This window comes from Cuculus canorus, chromosome 27, assembly GCF_017976375.1.
Source record: "Cuculus canorus isolate bCucCan1 chromosome 27, bCucCan1.pri, whole genome shotgun sequence".
Taxonomy (NCBI): Eukaryota; Metazoa; Chordata; class Aves; order Cuculiformes; family Cuculidae; genus Cuculus; species Cuculus canorus.
This window is the reverse complement of record NC_071427.1, coordinates 6,174,500-6,194,683: the sequence shown is the minus strand read 5'-3', so window position 1 is coordinate 6,194,683 and position 20,184 is coordinate 6,174,500. Positions and strand designations below refer to the sequence as shown.

The following is a 20,184-nucleotide window of genomic DNA, read 5'->3' as shown; positions in this document are numbered from 1 at the left end:
GGATCTGGGTCAGGGGTGCACAGAGGTTGTCGGGCCACCAGCCGCACCTCCAGAGCCGCAACAGGATCTTTCCAGCAGGAGCTGGTGGAGGGAAGTTAACCCTTCCACCAGCTCCCGGAATGCGCTGCCACAGTCCAGGTGCACACAGTGCTCGGCAGCGCTGCCGGTGGGATGAGTACCAGGACGACCACAAAAATGATCAAGGATTTGGGCAGCTCCCCTGCAAGGACAGGCTGAGAGTTGGGGTTGTTCAGCCCAGAGAAGGCTCCAGGGCCTTAGAGAGCTTCCAGTCTGGAAACGGTCTATAAGAAAGATGGGGAAAAACTTTTTAGCGGGGCCTGTAGCAATAGGATGAGGGGGGACAATGGTTTTAAACTAATAAAGCTTTACACCAGATATTAGGAAGATGTTTCTTATGCTGAAGGTGGGGAGGCCCTGGCCCAGGTTGCCCAGAGCAGTGGTGGCTGCCCCATCCCTAGAGGGTTTCCAGGCCAGGTTGGATGGGGCTTGGAGCCCCTGATCCAGTGGGAGGTGTCCCTGCGGTGGAACTGGACCATTTAAACCATTTTGTGATTCTAAGTCACTGCTGCCATCTAACCCTATCCTTTGTGGGCAGGACCACCTGCGATCAACTGAAGGAATTTGTATTCTACACGCTGCTAGAAGAAGTAAAATTACACTTTATTTAAAAATTCTTCTAATATAGAAAACGAGAGGAAACAAAGGCAAAGGAATGGCCCCGGTTCCATCTCATTCCACAAGTTCGAGTATGTACAGCTTCAGGAGGAGCGCAGGCAGAAGGTACGCATCCTGCTACCGAGGGAGAACTACAAACACATAACGACACCGTGTACACACCCGACAAAACACTTAAAGGTTCGTTGCGGGAAACAATTAAATACGCTCGCTAGGACAGACAGTAGAAAAGCACAGACGGGGGTTACTCCATCCTCATTTCTCCGTGTTCTGTACAAACCAAACCACCGACGCGATTTCCTTCTCACCACCGCGGAAAGAGCTGCCACGCGTTACAGAAACGGGAGCACTCGGTGTGATGTGGAGAGGGCAGCGATCCCCAAAGTAATACGAGACATCCCCAAACCCCTCCCGCCATCACTTTACCTTCCAGAGGTTGGGAAAACTGAATACAATTAAAGCAGTGAGTTAACACAGAACATGTGCCATGCTCCGCGTGGCCACAGGCAGCGCGAGGCCCTGACGTGGTGTCGGTGTTAACTTTGGCTGGTGGTGGCACAGTGAGTGCACACAGGGGTCGCAGGGGAGAAAGTCTTCATCATTTTTATCCTTATTTTAATTCCCAGCTGCCCAATCCGGATTCCCCATATACTCAGCCCTTTTGGGTGTTCACACTGAAACACAACAGGCAAACGCTTCTTCCGACTGCGTTCTCTACGCACACATAAGTTTTACACTATCTACAGACCGGGAGCAGATGCCTCGGTGCGAGTTCTTGCTACTCATTTAAAAATACCAGAGGAAAAAAAACTGTACAGTTCTCTAAATTACATCTTTAGAAGAATAATTTTTTTTTTTAGAAGATCATAAAACACTTCGTGTTTGTTTCTATAGAGAATTAAACGATTGGACAAGAACGATTAGAAATCTGTTGTTCAGATCAAGTTCGACAGAGCAAGCACTTAACAGAACCTTCTGTTAACTGTAAACTTCTAGTTTTCCGTTCAGCTTTACACACGCATTCGAAAATTAGGAAGAACTTCAGTTATGAGGTTCCTTGTTTTAATCTCTGCTACATACAAAAGGTACTGCAAAGCAAAACTATTCAATAATTTAATATACAAGTGTAGTTAAAAAGCGCTGTACATTGTAACAAATGTACATTGAGTTTTAGAGATAAAAAAATCACCCAGTTATTTTCAAATTTACATGATTTCTGAAATCCTGTGATGGAAGAGGATGCTGGAAACGGAGCAAGGGTCTGAACTCTGCGGGGCTGGGGGCGAGCGCGGCCGAGTGCTGCTCTGCAGAGCAGGACAGCCTGGGTGAAGCTGCCCCCCGGCACGGACGGAGCAACCCCAGCCTGTTCCCGCTGTCGGTACATTTGGGAAATGGTTCCTGTTAAACCTGAGTGCACATGCATCCGAAGCAGGCTGGCAGCCTTTCCCTCGAGTACTTCCTTCTCTCCCGAGAACAGACGGGCAAGGAATCCCAACTACAAAGCAGCCTGGTTCACACACAAGCACTAACAGAAAATTGCCACCACAAATTGCGCTCTCACAACACAACCTCCAGCTCCGCAGGTCCCTGAGCAGCAGGATGAGGTCAGAAATGCAGAGACCTGAACTGGTGGACACCTCGCCTGCTGCAAAACGCTTTTCTAACCCTAATCCCAAAGCACAGCTCTCTGGAGTTGGCGGGTTTTTAATATTGCCTTATAGAAGCGGCACTATTTTGGCCAGCATTTAGAACAGTTTAATATAGTTGCCATGGGTTTGTAATCTGTTAAACAGCCTCAGACTGGATGACAAACAGAACCCCTGGGTTACCCAAATGGGACTCCAGCAGATGTTGAAGCACACCTTTTCCAGTCCTGAGTCGTCCCTCAGCTGCTGAGAGCCCTGCTGAGAAAATGGCCATCGCACTCAGGCGCTTAAACCAGGTACGGTGTTCTTGCAGCTCAGTGACACGTGGAGGGAGCCCCCAGAGAGACGCTGCTTCCCACGCACACCCAACAGATGATGAGATGATCTTTAAGGTCTCTTCCAACCCAAACCATTCTATGATTAAAGACATATCTCTCAGTATCCCTTCCATGCTAAAAATTCTAAAGGTTTAGAGGGAGTCAAATAGTTCCTCTAAAACCTTCTCCTCTCTCTCACAAAAAGCAGCAATCGGACAGCCCTACACAACTGATTTTTCTGGCAGAATCCTTTTCCCTCCCCTTTTTAAACTAGGAGATAAATATGCAGAGCTACCAACAGAGAAAAACACTTTTATTCAGGCCCACAAACCTCACAAAGCCTTACAGGGCACTATGGCGGGCTGGAACACATCCTCACTCTAAAGCTGCTGCTGCTTCCTGGAATTAACGCCTCTTGTACTCTTTTCTGCAGAACAAACTTGGGCCTGGTCTCCTGTTCTGAGGCAGCTGCAGACGCACAGGCAAACACAGTAAGAATTCAGAGCTGAGGAGTTCAGAAAACTGAGACAGAACAGGAACGCTAACATGGAACAGTTTGGAAAGATAAGTTTTTGCCGGGCTGTAGTTCAGTCTCTATCGTAAGTGGCTGATCCTGGATCTGGGTTCTAAGTGCCCAGCTTAACTTCAGCTTCAATAACTTGTAAAATCATTAAGGCACAGATGCTGCCTCCCCTTGGTGCGGCCGCAGCACAGACACACAACTCTGGTTCCCCACTGCTTGGCTCTCAAGGAACAGACAGGAAGGCAAGAACTTCCCTCCTTCCACACGACCCCTGCTCCAGAGCAGAGATGGAGAGAGCTGTGGTTCTGCTGTTCTCACCTCTGTGGGACTGGAGGTCAGCACAGGGGGACAGAAGACCCTCTCACGGACAAAGCGGTGGCACAGGAACCCAGGAGGTGGATCCTGCTCCTCTGACAACGGCGCGAGCCTGCTCTGCTCAGCCCACAGCCCCCGCCGAGGACCCGAACACACCCGGCCGCAAACACCCTGCCCATCAGAGCTCAGATCTCGCCCAGCTCACCACCGCATGGCTACAAACAGCACGGGCAACGACTTGCACACAATGAGGAGAGAGTTTAACCTCAAAAACGAAATTTAGAACTTTAGGGCACCCCACAATCAATCGCGATTTCATCCAATTATTCTCAGGAGCGGAAGGGCACAGAAAAGAATAAAACTGGCTTCAGCCCAAACCAGAGCGCTGGCATGCACCACCCTCCAGGGTTTAGGTACCTAGACTACAACAAGTATTCAAACCCACGAGTCTTCTTCATTGCCTGTGTTGATTTTCACACAGCAGGTACCCAGCAACATAAGGAACAAGCATCCTTTGGACGAACCTGGAGCTCTCGCGAGAGGTAAGAGGATTAAACCCCAAGGGACAGACACACTACCTGTAGAGTCACACACCTTACGTAAAAGCAGCTTAAAACGCCCTTCTCGCTTTGCAAGTCTATGAAATGTACGTTGTCTTTATGCACTCGGTTTCCTACAAGGCCCTCGCTAGAAGAGGAATTCGCTGCCTTTTCTTTGAAGAAAAGATTTTGCATGAATTTTTTGCTCCTTTTTTTTGGCATTTTGTTTTAATTTTTACCCACGTTGTCCCGATGGTTTTTCTGTTTCACAGGAGACTGGCCAGGCTGGTGGTGGGTCCGTTCTGTGCCTGGAACTGTACCGGCGGGGGTCCATCTGTCCACTGGAAGGTAACAAACAGCATGAAAATCTGACAGCCCCTTCCTGGGGAGGAAAAGTGGCGCAGCCAGAGGACGGAGCTCGCTGCACAGATCTTCACTGCCTCAAGATAATCAACGATTTCACCCCCAAAAGCTGTGTATCAAGTTTGACTTTGTTTCACACATGCGGAGCTCCCTTCCCATCCTGCTTTGGAACTGCAACCACTCCGCAAGCCGTGTTTCCAAGCCTACCAGACCCCAGTGCTGGCTCCTGAGTGAATGGCAACCAGGAGAGCATTTCCTGCTCTCCCAGGTAAAACTCTTGACCATCCAAACATAGGAACTACAGCTTGCACAGACAAGGCACCCAACGTTAGATGTGCTTGAGCCCACTGCACACCGCAGACATGGCATTCCCAGAGCCAGGAAAGCCTCTGCTCCTCACTCATTCCGTTATCAAAATATTCCTGTCTTACATTAGTCAAAATCTTCCAAAATGGGCACACTTAATATTTGTTTCTTAACCCTCTCCCCCTTCCCTATTTTTAATGCAGCACTAGTTATGCAAAAGCCAGCAATGGCAAGTGAAGACGGAAAGCTGGAACACCGGCTAACGCCTCCGTGCTAGGCCCATGGACCACACTTACACATGGAGACAGGCACCCGGCTGGCAGCTGCCCGAGGACTGCACTCAGCAGAAGAAAAGAGCAGGAAAGGAGAGCAAAGCATTTAGCCTCAAAAATACTCCTAACGGCAAGATGAGGATGGTTTACCGTGATGAGGTTGTGTTCTGGAAGGCTGCACGCTTCAATGTGGTCCTGGAGGAGCTGCTGGGAGAAGTTCTGATGCATCTGCGCTGCCTCATGTGCATCCATGGCGTTTCCGCAGGCTTTGTTCAGGTCTGAAAGAGAAGAGCGTTGGGTGCTCACCAGAAAATGCCGTTTGTACTTTATTTACAACTGACCAGCGCTTGTGTCTGCAGAGACTCATTATATCTGATGACTGAAGGCTTTGAACAGCCAATGCACCGGAGCCCCATCCCTTCTGAAGGAAAACCCTTTCCAAAGCAGCTGGGGAATGGGAAGCTTTCTCTTTCCCCAACAGTGCTGGCACTGCACGTTGCAGGATTTGGTGTCATTTTACTTCCAACTATTACAAATAACATTACAGTCGCTCTAAAAGGAGTAATCAAATGCCTCACTGCACCAAGAGCCCCGGCACAGTTTGCATTTGGTCTCTTTGGTTTCCAGCACCATCTGGTGGGATGAGGACAGACTCGCAGGGTTTGCGCTGCAGCTGCATGGCTCAGCAATGCCAATTTTGGAGCTGAAGCAACGCTTTTTCTTTAGCGAGTCTTGCTCTTGGGGGGGGTACAGAACCCTGCCACTTTGCACACACTGAACGCTGATGCTACTGTCTTGTCTTCCACAAGGTTTACTCCCAGATATCAGCTCAATCAGATTTAAGACTGGTAACCTACAAAGACTCCCACAATTCCAGGTCTACATTACAAGCAGTGCAGAGTGGCAGGGGCTGAGACGCTGCACCTCCGTGCAGTGCTGTTCTGCTATTTTTTATCAAGCACCTTTCCTTCAAGAGTGGGTAATTAGTTGTAGAGAGGAATCATAGAACCATGGGATGGTTTGGGTTGAAAGGAACCTCAAAGCCTATCCAGTCCCAACCCCTGCCATGGGCAGGGACACCTCCCACTGGATCAGGGGTTCCAAGCCCCATCCAACATAGCCTTGAACCCCTCCAGGGATGGGGCAGCCACCACTGCTCTGGGCAACCTGGGCCAGGGCCTCTCCACCCTCACAGCAAAACATTTCCGCCTAAGATCTCACCTCAGCCTCCTCTTTCAGCTGAAAACCGTTCCCCCTCATCCTATCCCTGCCCTCCCTGATCCAGAGCTACTTCCCAGCTTTCCTGGAGCCCTTTTCAATACTGGAAGCTGCTCTAAGTTCTCCCGGCAGCCTTCTCTTCTCCAGGCTGAACAACCCCAACTCTCCCAGCCTGGCCTCGTAGCAGAAGTGCTCCAGCTCTTAAGAAAAATCAAAGCGGAACGGAAACTGCCTCTCGCTGTTCCCAGGCTGGCGGATACGACCAGAGGCAGCAGCATTTGCACACGGGGTGGTGTTTCGTCTACACCGTACTATCAGCATGTTTTGTATGTGAGCTGCCACTTGGAAATGAATAAGAAAAGTATTTCAATTGCCTGGAAGCAGTTTTGTAGCAAAGGCAATGGCAAAGCAGAAAACAAGCTTGGCCCACAGAGCTCAATGCTGAGCGCCCTGCTTACAGTAAACATGACAATTTAATATAAATGGAATCCGCAGGGTGAGTTCTTGGAAAAAGAGCAGAGTTCCTGCTTTATTTTCTAGTGAGAGCAAATCAATTGCAGCATTAACGCTGAGGGTTTGCCAAGGAGCCAGTCAATATTTGAACAAAGCATCCTGGGGCCTGCATAAGTCAGATGTAACAATATTTATGTATGAAGCCATGTAATAGTTTCTCATATTTATTAAAGCCCCCACACAGAAGCAAAGCCTAAGTGCAACTTAATCAAATGTTTACTACAATTGGAACCACAGTCCAAGAAAAGCAGAGCAGCAGCAGAATAGATGCTACGGGTGCGAATAGGAGCCCATTCCAAAAGGTCACTGGCTAGAGCCTCAGCAGAAGGAATCAGGCGGCTGCCTCGCACCACTCACACAGGGATGGTGGAGCCCTGCGGGACCTTCCCACCCTGGCAAAACACTGCTGGAGCCCCTGACCACAGTGCCAGGGCTGCAGTCAAACGGGATGCCAGCAGGGCTGAGGATCGGCAGCTGGAATCTTGCCCTTGTAGGGATATTCTGTACAACCCGGCAGCCTCTCAGCCCGTGCCAGCACTGCTCGCATCCCCACACCATGCCCTGTTAGCGACAATGGGCTCTTCCCTGCTTCTGATCATCTCGGACCTGTTCATGACTCACCTCGCAGCAGCGCTGAGGACCACAACTGCACGGACATATCTGGGATCTTGCTTGCAAGCTGCATGGCCGGCACCACCATATTGTTGCTTTCCTGGAGAAGCGCAAACATCAGAACAGAACTGACATCGTCTCCTCTTCCAAATACACACAGGGATGCTAAATCTGTGACAAAAAGCCTGCCTACTCCAATTGCTGCCATATTCCAGCTAACAAGTATAAGTGCTAATAGGACACTGACTCAAACACATTGTATCCAAAGCTCTCTGGAATTTTGCCCTGTCCTAGGAACTGTGCTACGCAGGTTGTGCAAGGTAAGAGGAGTATTTCCTGCACTCTGGGAACACTGGGAGAATGCAGAAGCTTGTACCCACAACTCCTTCCAGAACAATCCAGTAGGATGATGTTATTTGCCCTTTATTCAGCTCCTTTTTTGAAGTGATTTCAAGCATTATAGAAACACACCCTTCTAGAACAGCCTCCAAACACTGCTATTTGTTGAAGTGTTATTAAACATGCAGATTCCAGCTATAGAATTAGCTCAGTCAATAAGATACCTGCTGTCAGCAGGACACCAGTAAAGGAGCATTCTTAAAATAAGACTAATTTCCCAAAATGTCCTGATTTGCTCTGTCAAACGAGAAGTCAAACACTGACATGGTAACAGTAGAGAGAGACGGGCTTACTCTGTGATTCCCCAACACGTAGAATATGTGACCCAGGAGCACGAGAGAACATGCCGTCAGTCGATTCAAGTCTTCAGCATTTGACATTTTCAGTGTCTCTCGTAAAAATCGCCTACAAAACAGAGCAGAAATACAGTGTTTTAAACTACTTCACTTCCATTAGAAACAGCATTGAGAACTGAATTAATGCGATCAGCAAATATTGGCACTCGGGAATCAACCTGTGCTGCAGGTGACCTTAAACAAAGGGTGTGATTCCCAAACCTCACCTTTCATTTAGCAAAAATGGCTATAAACAGAGGGTTCTTCTTCAAAAAGCTTTGGTTTCAGATGCACACGTACGATTACCATCAGCATTCACAACCAGAGGGATCTAAATCGAACAGCTTCATTGTATTTTCCCCCCAGGAAAACAGAAGGTTGGCTAAATCCACAGGGAAAAGCAGCTGGCAGGTTTGAAAGCAAGGCCTCAGGGTTTTCATTTTTATCTTAAAACGCTCGATTTAGTTTCCCCCCAATACTTCCACACGTGCCGATTTCTACTCACTTTGCCTCATTGTATCTTCCTTGAAAGAAGGAAAAGAGCCCTCGGATGTAGAAAGCCGCCGCTCGAAGACAGTGGGAGCTACGGAGAAAGCAACGCATGGAAATCTGGGCACTGGGCGGTGATTGAGTATGTTCCAGATTTCCAGGAATCTGCCCAATAATCAACTCTCCCGACAAATCATTACAATTAACGCGTGGTCAGAACTTCTGCCTTAAAAAGAAGTTGATTATTTTGTTCTCTTTTTAAAGCAAGCCTGCTATAAACCCAGCATTACCATCACCAACGCGACATTGGCACAAAGACAGTTTCTGGAATTCTCACCTGACAGGAAAATTATGGTCTGGATTTATCCTTTCCAATAAGCTGTAAAGCTACAACGAGGGAAGGGAAAAGAAAGATAATCAGTGTTTCTCACACATACAGGGTTACAGTACCGATAGTAAGCACACATCACATCAAAACAGTGCCAGTCACCACAAACACACTCTAGTTCCATTGTACTGGTGAGGTCATAGAACAAACATCCAGGACTAGGAGCTTTCGTGTCCATTTGAGCCTAAAAAAATCAAGTTTCATACTAAATACACTTTCTCAGACCACACCAAACTTCCTACACAGCGTTACTATTTCCCAGAAAACTTTGAGCTGCCACATCTGAGCTGTTCCAGCCCAAACGAATGCTGTATCGGATTTGCTATTTAATTAGCACCAGGACTGAGCAAAACCAGTCAACTTTGTTATTATTTTTGCTCCCTAAGCTTTTTAACAAAGTGCTGTGTGCTTTACACGCAGCGCAGTTACTGCCTCGGCACAAGAGCCCTACAGGCCCATCTCTGCAGAGGGACCAGACGCAGCACTAAAGGAACGCATGCAGCTGAATCTGAATCAAAATTAACACACGCACACCAATTCCTGGCTGCTTGGTTAAACTGCACGAGGGTTTAGATAATACAATAACCTCCCTAAACAGATGGAAACTGAAGCAAACAGGTTGACTGAATCAAGACGATGGAGCTAACCACACCCTCCAGCCCTCCCTGTGCTGGAGGGAATTCCGTGTGCAATCCAGACCCCTCTGCTTTGATCCTGAACAAGAGCAGCGCTGGTTTGTTAGCATTAACAGACATTATGAATGGAGGAGCTGCTTTGCAAAAACGCTCAGAATGAAGCATCACCGAAGCACCACAGCAGTTTTCGCTCTGAGAAAGCTCTGCTGTTAGAGCACCATCCAGAAAGCAGCTTACCTCCTGATGCCGGTTGCCTTCCCTGATGTAGACGCTGGCTAAGTTGGTCACAATAAATGCCCAGAGTTCTTGATGTGTTGTGAGCTAAAACAAACCAGATACCAACGGCACAGTCAAAAAGCCACCACGGAATTTGCTCACCCCATATAAATCACGTATTTGGTGTCTGATATTACATATTATCTCTATATTATCTCTTATATTATCTCTAGATTTCCCTTCCAACGACTCACACAACAAATGCAGACAGCCCCTTTCCAGATCCAACAGCTGCAGGAAATAGGCTGGGAAGAACATCTTACCCTCAGTGCTGTCGTAAACTGTGCTTCTGCGTTGTCCATGCAGTTCACAGAAATGCAGTAGAGCCCCTGTAGAGGACACGATACTTCTAAGAGAACACACAATACAATTACAGCAAGCCTAGAACACAAAGAACGGCATGCACAGATCCATGAAAACTGGGCATTTAGCAGGAAAAACGGTAACCAGCAAGTCTTAGTTTTGCTCAGCTCTGGAGAAAACAAGCAATTTCTACCCAAAGTCCTTCAAAATTGTAGAATCACAGAATGGTTTGGGTCGGAAAGGACCTCAAAGCCCATCCAAGTCCCAACCCCTGCCACAGGCAGGGACACCTCCCACGGGATCCAGTTGCTCCAAGCCCCATCCAACCTGGCCTTGAACCCCTCCAGGGATGGGGCAGCCACCACTGCTCTGGGCAACCTGTTCCAGGGCCTCCCCACTCTCACAGCAAAACATTTCTGCCTAAGAGCTCATCTCAATCTCCCTTCTTTCAGCTGAAAACTGTTTCCCCTCATCCTCTCCCTGCACTCACTGATCAAGAGCCCCTCCCCAGCCTTCTTGGAGCCTCTTTCAATACTGGAAAAGAAAATCCTCAATTTCTCACACTTGCACAGCAATGCTAGATTAATTTTTCCCCTTGCAGTTCCCACACCATGCTGTCTCAAACATGCACAGAGTAACTCTCATGCATTTGCCTCACATAGGAACTATCACACTACCCACTGCTTATTTTAAAAAGGGATTTAGGTCTTTGAGAGGCTTAAACAGCACCGGGTGTGAGTCCCGATGGCAACTGCTAATGCAGAACCCATTATGTGGCCAGCCTAGCTGCCTGCTTCACCGCATTCCCATCCGATACCGATGTCTGCTCAGTATGAGCCTTGGGAGGGGTCCTCAAAGGTTCCCTGTGAATCGCAGACACTTACTAAGAGTGTGTGCAGCTGGGCAGCGTGGTTGGAAAACAGCCTGGGAGACTGCTGGCAGAGCTGACAGACTTGGGAGATCTGTTAGGAAAAAACAGGGGTTTTGGATACTTATTCTTCATTGCACGTTGTGCTCTAAATCCATCTGCTTGCATCATATGTGTCGTTCAGTTCATTTCAGTGATGGGTTCAAGGATCCCAAGCCACGCTCCTAGGTAAAAGCGGAGGCCAGGCTTGTCTCAAGCCAAGGCACACAGCCTGCACTGCACACAGTCCTGACACACGCAAACCACTCTGGAATGATTTGCTTTGCAGCAGCTCCACCATATGGTGGCACCACCTGCAAATACAGTTACAGATCCCTGCCACGCTCAAAGTCAGAGCTGGCATGCAACAGAGAAACTGGAATCAAAACCTTCCACAAGGCGTGTGCTTGAGATGAGCTTTATAAGCCCGAACCGGTGAGTATTGCTTTAGTAGGCTGAGCAACCCCTCGGCACCACGTACGTCTGGGAGGAGGCTGACAGCAGCGGCTGAGACGACACAGCCACAGGGCCTATAAATAAGGGATGGGTGAATGGGATTTAGAGATATCAGGAGAATGGAAAAATAGCCCAGTTCTTTCCAGCACTAAATAACTCTGCCCCTCTCTTCCTTCTTCCTGAACTATGGGAGAGGAGGAAAGGACAAAAAGGCAGGGAACCTTAAACACTGAGAGATACTTGGACTATTAAGAGGAAGAGTTAAAAGCCATCTCAGCCATAAATTTGAGGGAAAGGGAAGAGACCCCAGAACTGAACTGCAAGGCAGCATCAGGAAGCATCAGTTTTAGCCAGTGATCATTGCCGATTCCATAAGCAACTCCAAAGCGTTAAGAGGAGGTTAATTCCATGGCTTCAGAGTTGCATCATCCAGAGCACCATCAGGCCTGACTATATTAGTCCCCATCTTAGCCCAAGTATCTTCCTCAAGACTGAAATTCCCATATTTTAGAAGTTTTCCCTGCATACGCTCACAACCAGGTAAATGGTGAAGCCCGATTTTTACCTCCTGCAGTGCTGTGGCTTTGTGTCCCGTGACGAGCCGACACATGATTATGTGTTCCAACAAAATGACTTGGAAAGATGACAGGATAGGACTGCAGTCCAACACTGAAGAGGGAAACAGTGACTGAGAAAGTGAAGTTAAGACAATACCAACACCCTAACCACACAGACTCCCTGCACCTCACCAGCTTCCTCAGCTGCAGGGCTGTCAGCAAGACTTCCATTCCAAGATTCCTTTGTGGAAGAGTGAAGTCTTTGGCTGGACCATCCAGTGTCAGAGGAGCCAGTGCACTGTGTGACTCCTCTTCCATGTGCCTCAGCAAGGAGTGCACAAGGTTAAAACAAATCAATCCCCAACCCCCTAAGAGACTCAAGATGCCTGAACCGTCAGGAGCGGGAGTCTGAGCATCAGTGAAGGAAAAACTCCTTGGGAACACACGCTCAGTTTAGAGAATAAAAAGCTTGGATAACTGAATACATGGACAATCAGCAAGGCAACATGAAAACACGTGCATTTACAGCCCAGTTTACCGAATTACAACACAAGCCCCCAAACTTGATTTCTGTATTCAAAGCACCCATCCAGTTGTCAAACAGAGCGATGTCCTTCGATGCAGCAGAAAGATTAGCAGCAGGCTGCCCAGCGAGCTAAATACAGCTGCTGTGGGTTTGTTTTAATTCAAATTAGCAACAAATAACGGAACCTTGGAGCATGAGTTAAATTATAACCCTTCTCCTTACTTTTTAGCTTCTCTAGCTGCATGAGTGCTTTGTCTGTGTACTTCTGAGCCTTCTCCAGGTACCCGGCCTGCATGGAATGCATCACTGTCACCTGCCAGGAAACACAAGCAAGGTCACAAAAAGTTATCTTTGCAAAGAGGAAATGTCTGAGAGTTCCCACAACTCCTCAGCTCCCGGCTTCTTACAACAGATCTTGCCATCATTCGGGAATATAATCACACTTGAGAAGTGGGGCAACAAGTTTCAGGAATCTGAGGTCAAGATTGCTGCTCCCTTTGGCTTTGATACCAATAAAGTTAGATTCCAGTTTCCAGACTCCTTGCAGAGTCTCCTCAAACACTGACATCACTGCAAGCAACAGGCTCGCAGATGCTGCAGCAGGACCAAACTGCCAGCGTAACGCAGAGCAGCATATGGGCGGCAGAATCCATCGCTGCTGGCTCCCAGCAATTTCCAACCAACTCCTTGTTAATTAGCAATATACGTTAGGTAAAAAAGCGCTTCTCACCAAGTAGACGAGCACGCACATGTGTTCCTTGGGCAGCCAGTGAAAGAGATCGGCAGGGTTGCTGGGCAGAATCTCATCGTCATGCAGCGTGGAGATGGTCTGGATGCACTGCTGGAGCTGTTTTAGGCACGGCTTCACGCTTTTCACCTGCAGGAGAGGATTTGCGACCTTCATCACAGTCAAACTCCCTGAAAGGAGGTTGTAGCGAGGTGGGTGCTAGTCTCTTCTCCCAAGTGATAGGGGATAGAACAAGAGGAAAAGGCCTCAAGTTGCACCAGGGGAGATTTAGGTTGGATGTTATAAAAAAATTCTTCACAGAAAGGATTCTCAGCCACTGGCAGGGGCTGTCCAGGGAGGTGGTTGAGTGGCCATCCCTGGAGGCATTTAAAAGACAGGTGGACAAGATGCTCAGGAATGTCATTCAGTAGTGGACAGGTATGGTTGGACCTGATGATCTCAGCGGTCTTTTCCAACCGAATAATTCTATGATTTACTTAGCTGGGAATATCAGTTCATGCATAAATCACAACACTAGCATGACCGGACAGTGATGACTTCAGGCCGTTCCAGGATTAACAAGAACCACCCCTTCATATTTGCATAAATGAACAAAAGACAACTCGAAACATTTTCGAAAACAATACACAATGCCTGTTATCTCCACCAATGTGAAACAGAAGCAGAGCAGGTGCCACGGTTATAAGCGTATCATAGTAAATCTTTCCTTGATGAAAAAGTGGTAATTTCTTCACTCCTCATCTCATTCATGATTAAAATCTATAGAGATTAAGTTCCATCAAGGAAAAGCACAACACAGCAAAACAAAATTCCTCAAAATGTGTAATAGTCAGTGATTTTTGAGGCAGCAGGCTCTTCCTGCAGCTCTCACCACGCAGGACTGTGAGCAGTGCAGCTCGCACGTACCTGCCCAGCATCCAGGTAATGCGTGACCTGCAGCACCAAGAAGAACACGCGTAACGACTCCTTCTGGATGGGGTTTCCCTGCCAGTTCTCAACTATCTGTCCGCAAAGAGTGAGGAGCGGGTGCACCTCCTGAAGCTTCCGTTCCATCAGGAGGAGCTACGATCGTAAACAGAAACACGTTATTTTGGTGTTAAACAGTTTAAAAACTCAGAAGCACAGCAAAGGCCCAGATACCGTCATCTATTATTTAAAACAAACATAGATTCAAAGACATCCCCTTGCAAAGCACCAGCCTTTTCACAGGCCCCTAACTCCAAAAATGATATTGAGGGGCTGGAGCACGTCCAGAGAAGTGGAACAGAGCTGAAGAAAGGTCTGGAGCCCAGGGGTTCTGAGGGACCTGGGGTTGTTTCATCTGGAGCAGAGGCTGAGGAGAGACCCCATCACTCTTTGGAGCTCCTGGAAAGGAGGTTATGGTGAGGCGAGTGCTGGTCTCTTCTCCTGAGTAAGAAATGCTAGGACAAGAGGAAATGGCCTCAAATTGTGTCAGGAGAGGTTTAGACTGGATATCAGGAACAATTCCTTCACGGAAAGGGTTGCCAAGCACTGGAAGAGGCTGCTCAGGGAGGTGTTGGACTCACCATCCTTGGAGGGATTTAAAAGCCGTGGGGATGTGGTGGTCAGGGACAGAGTTTAGCAGCGGAGTTGGTGGTGCTGGGTTTACAGTTGGACTCAATCTTAAAGGTCTCTTCCAAACTAAGCAGTTCTGTGATCTATGATTTTTCATCCCCCATTACAGAGGCTCCAGTCATAATTTGCATTTATGCTTTTTTCTCCCAGAAATTAATAAAGAAGAAAAAAAAGCCAAACCTATTTACAAGAGTTTCACAAGAATCCTACAGACTTAAGGCATGTTTTCATACCATGCTCTCATGAATAAAACAATATATCAAGCACAGCTAAACATGCAAGGTGCCTTAAAACACATAACCTATGTTCAGGCAGGTTACAGTCTATTGCTCCGTAACTTGCATCACACTCATTAAACAAGGAAACAGTTTACTTAAAAGCCCATCCAACTCACCATCCCCTTGCTCAGCAGAAACAGCGCCCTGAAACGAAACAAAATGATGCCCTGCTCAGAACAGGTACCCAAGCCACAGCTGTACATAAAAACTCTGTAAAACAAGCATCTGCTTTTCTTCCCCCCTCAAAGATGACAAACAGTATCAAGAAAGCGTATTGAAAAGCAAGATGGAACAGTCCAACCATAATACCAAGAATCAAAATCCCAGCCATCCCTGTTTGGGTCTAAGCTTTGGACAGTTCTAGTTCCACAGTTTAAGGCCAAACCAGGCCACTGGGAAAACCTGCTGACAGAAACAACAAATTCATTTTGGAAAAAGACTCTTCAGAGTCTTAGCAGACATTATTCGGTTTGACAGAAAAAAGGAAGAGCTGTGAATGCAATGCCAGACTATAATCAAACATAGGTTTGTCTGTAAAACCTAACTAGTCATCACATCTCTGAATAAAACTAGAATCTCTCTAAGAAAAAATGTAGAGGAAACCAAGGACAAATGCCTAGAGACCCACCTGGTATACTCAGATCCCACCACCCGTGCATATTCTGCTCCAACTCCAAGAAGGTCACAGGCAGAGACCAAGTCTTTTTCAAGCGTGTGTAGTTGCTGAAATTAAGAAAGAGAGTCCTTAAGAGACCAGAGTTTTCCTTGTGAACCTAACTGGCAATTTTTGGAAATGTAATCACTCCTGTGCTGTACGTGTGGCAGGTGCCTGCTAACGAATCATCTCATTTTAGACTCATTTTCCAGGAACACCTGGCATTCTCCAAAAAACAAAAAGAGCTGGAACATTTCAAAGAAAATCATAGAATCACAGAATCATGGAAAGGGTTGGGTTGGAAGGGACCTCAAAGCCCATCCAGTTCCACCCCCTGCCAGAGGCAGGGACACCTCCCACTGGATCAGGGCACTCAAAGCCCCATCCAATCTGCTTCACAGCCCAGTTCCACAGCACACAAAGTTGTTGTAAGTCATTAAGATCACGTGCAGATCAGCTCCCAACAGCTCCAATACAACCATGGACTGTTACACTGGAGTAACTGGAACAATGGAGTGCGTTTTCCAACCAGAAGAGCAGAGATTTCCAAGAGATGCGCTTGGGGTGACAGGGAGAGAACGAGGCAGCCCGCAGAGCCCCTCGCGCTCCCTCCTGCCTGCCAATGTCTGTACGTTTTCCAAACTCAGGCAGAAACACACACAGCTGTAGAACAGGCACCAAGGAAATGAGACACACAGGCCTCCGAGACCAAGGAAAAGCCAAAGAGAAAATACCACACAAGAGAGAAATCGGCACAGAATGTCAAGAAGGAGCCTATTCAGAAGGAAGCACTGAGAAAAATGCTTAAGCTTCCACTGAGTACTTAGGCATTAACTCATCACAAAGTAAACATTTGTCCTTTAATCGATAGGAAAGTCAGGCTCTCCACAATTCACAGTTCCTAAACTACACAAAGGAGCTTGGCAATTCCTTTTAAACGAAGTTGCTCTGCTTGTTTAAACTCATGGGAAGAGGAAAAGACGAGAACCGCTGACTATTAACACAGTCTTCAAAGACAGAATTGCTTCCTAACCAGCTCTCTCTGCAGAGTAAGAGCCATTAACTCCCTCGGTGCACACGTTAAACACCTCAGCTCTCACGTTAAACGCCTCCAGGCTCTTTGGGAGCGGAGAACAGGCATAAACTGCGAAAATTAAGCGAGCTCTTCAGCAATAACCTGCTCCCTCCACTGTTGTTAACCTTCTGGATAGGCTCCCTGGCCCAAAGCATGGGATCACTCAGGAAAATCAGCACTTTAAGAGCAGTTACGCAGCTGAAGTAAAGACCATAACAAACATTAAACGCTTCCAACTCAATGTGCACCAGCTTATTCCTAGGAGTAAAGACAGCTTGACCTGTGCAGCTGGAGGCACACTTGTAGCATATTCCAGAACAGGGAGAGTAACACTGCTCGGAATTTTTTGCCCCAGCTGCCTTTCCCACCCTGGTTCTGCTCTGTGCACTAATTAGCCTAAAAATAATCAAACAAATATTTCAGGCTGTCGGGCTCCCACTCCAGCAAGCTTTATAAGAACATCTGCCCTCACTGTTAGCCACAAGGTACCTTTTATTTCGTTCTGCCTCTGCAGTCACGTGTTTCTAGAGCCCACAGAATGATCCTTGCTGCCTTCTTCCCTACAAAATAGGCCTTGATCCAATCTGTAGTCTACCAATGTATCCTTATAGCATAAACTTCTCTTTGTTTGTCTCTCCATTAGCAGTAATGATAGCGGGAAGGGAGAAAGAGCTCTTTTAAGAGCACTACAGACATTTTCTAGCCATTTTTCCACTCACAGAGCTGCAGCGTAACATGGTTATCCATATAAATCACTTACTGCGAGCTGAAAAAGCAATCGACAGTGCCAGTATGGAGTCTGTTGTGAGATCTGAATGGCTTTGCGTAACAGAGGTTTTGCTGTATCCACGGAATTCTGAAACAGAAAAACGCATCCCGGTCAATGTAAAAACCAGGCAACCAGGAACACCAGCACTAAGAACATGGAAACTGCTTGTATTCTGTGTTGATTCCCCACTGAAGTCTCACAAGTCAGGAACCTCAGAACACAAAAAGCAACAAAATGGAGCATTTAACTTGCAGGCCCATGCATCTGCACTAGACTGAGAGCCTGTTCGTGAGTATGAATTACAGAACTCCTCTGCCGCTGCTCTGACATGCTTTCTCCTGCATGTGAGAGAAGAGGCAAACATTTGCTTTACAAAAAGTAAAGATGACTTAAGGCTTTTCAGGAGAAACAGAATAAAAATAGCCTACCAGCAAAACAAAAGCCTCAGGAAAACCATCTACTTCCCTCCCTGTCCCAAGATTAGCTTATCTTTGCCTAAATGAGGGCAAGAAAACACTTTGGGCGAGTAAACTCCCCTTCCTGTGAAGGCCTACAGTGCAATTCCAGCAACAACTTCCCTAAGAAAGATCAGAACTCTTTGAGGCTTGTATCCTACCCTCACACTGCAGCTGAACTCTGAAGCGCCACAGATCCTGTTACTAAAAGCAATAATGTTGTTCCACAACCAAAGGAACACAGCCCTGCAGCCCCGGGACAGCGATCATTTTCAAAGCACTCACCTCCTGGCAATACAGCTCGGACAGAAGGCTGGCGGCCTCGAACTTAACGTCTTCAAACTGGGGGATCTGCAGCATCAGCGTTAAGTGAATAGGAAACACTAGTTGGAACACAGCAACACGCCAACATCCCTTTACAGAACATGCTAGGAAAGCGACACACAACTACTGAGGCAGACTGAAAGTCACAGAATGGTTTCAGTTGGAAGAGGCCTCAGAGCCCATACAGTCACACTCCCTGCCATGGGCAGGGACACCTCCCACGGTTGCTCCAAGTCCCATCCAGCCTGGCCTTGAACACCTCCAGGGATGGGGCAGCCACCACTGCTCTGGGCAACCTGGGCCAGGGCCTCCCCACCCTCATCACAGAGAATTTCTTCTTAATATCTAATCCAAATCTTCCCCCTTCCAATTTAAAGCCATTCCTCCTCATACTATCACTCCATGCCCCTATAAAAAGGTCCTCCAGAGCCTCCCTGGAGCCCTATTCAGTACTGGAAGCTGTTCTAAGGTCTCCCTAGAGCCTCCACTTCTCCAGGCTCAACCTTCCCCTCTTCCAATTTAAAGGAATTCCCCCAGGCTCTCTCCACATAGGCGTTTTCTCATCAGAACGGAGCGAAGTGGCCAGGAAAAGGATACCTGCTGGGATATCAGCCACTGCAAGAAAAAAGAGCGGGTTAGCCTGCACCCCTCGCTGCCAGAGCCCCCCCCAGTCGCCCTCCCCCGGCGCTCACCGCCTTCTCCAGGTGCCCGCGGGCCTGGTCGCCGTTGCGGGTGTGGTGGTAGAGGACGGAGCCGAGCTGGAGGTGCGTGCGGGCCTCCATGCGGGCCGGGGGCTTGCGGGGCAGCACGGCCTGCAGGCAGTGCACGCAGAGCCGCACCTTGGGCGGGCTGGATGTGCGGAAATGCTCGGCCAGGCCCAGCAGAGCCAGGTACCACGATTCCCCTCCACCAGCGGGGCCGCCCGACCCCGCTGCGGGGCCCGCGCCGCCACCTCCTCCTCCGCCACCGCTACCACCTCCACCTCCTCCTCCTCCACCGCTTCCTCCTCCTCCACCTCCTCCACCGCCGCTACCAGCACCGGCCCCACTACCGCTGCCGCCACCACCTCCCCCCTGCTCCCCGGCGCCCGCCGCCCCGCCTGCCGCCGGCTGCGGCTGCTGCTGAGGCGGCGGTTGCTGCTGAGGGGCCGCGCCGCCCGCCGCGCCCGCCGCCACCGCCGCCATCTCAGGGGCCGCCGCGACAACACGGGCGGGGCGGGGCCGCGGGGCACGACGGGAAATGGAGTCCGCGCGGCAGCTGCGGCCCGCGGAGGGCGCGTGGCGCAAAGCATCATGAGAGTTGTAGTCTCATAGAATGGGTTTGGGATGAAAGGGACCTCAAAGCCCATCCAGTGCCACCCCTGCCATGGGCAGGGACACCTCCCACTGGATCAGGGGCTCCAAACCCCATCCAACCTGGCCTGGAACCCCTCCAGGGATGGGGCAGCCTGGGCCAGGGCCTCCCCACCCTCACATGAGTTCCAAAGCCGGACCCTCTCTCCTTTACTATTGCTATTACTATTTATTACATTTTTTTAATAAATATTATTTATTTATTATTTATTTATTACATTTTTCGTAATACTAACGAGTTCTTGGGGCAGAAGGGGCTGGGGAAGGAGCTTGGGGGGCGCAGGGACCCTCCACCTTTCAGCCTGCTGAGTGGGGTGAGGCGAGGGGGGGCAGGAGGCTCC

The 20,184-nt window shown here is 48.6% G+C and overlaps 1 protein-coding gene across 1 annotated transcript; it reads right to left on the bottom strand.

The window, feature by feature from the left end:
- Positions 1–680: 680 nt before the first annotated feature.
- MAU2 (MAU2 sister chromatid cohesion factor) lies at positions 681–19,681 on the bottom strand. Its single transcript, XM_009568342.2, has 19 exons — positions 19,184–19,681; positions 19,089–19,106; positions 18,453–18,518; positions 17,704–17,799; positions 15,842–15,936; positions 15,330–15,357; positions 14,246–14,401; positions 13,322–13,468; positions 12,814–12,904; positions 12,074–12,177; positions 11,030–11,107; positions 10,106–10,171; positions 9,804–9,887; positions 8,881–8,930; positions 8,560–8,637; positions 8,013–8,124; positions 7,330–7,420; positions 5,128–5,255; positions 681–4,377 (listed from the first exon to the last, which is right to left on the bottom strand). The coding sequence occupies exons 1-19, from the start codon at positions 19,673–19,675 to the stop codon at positions 4,303–4,305; spliced, it is 2,055 nt and encodes a 684-aa protein (XP_009566637.2). The 5' UTR covers positions 19,676–19,681; the 3' UTR covers positions 681–4,302.
- Between the last annotated feature and the right edge of the window lie 503 nt (positions 19,682–20,184).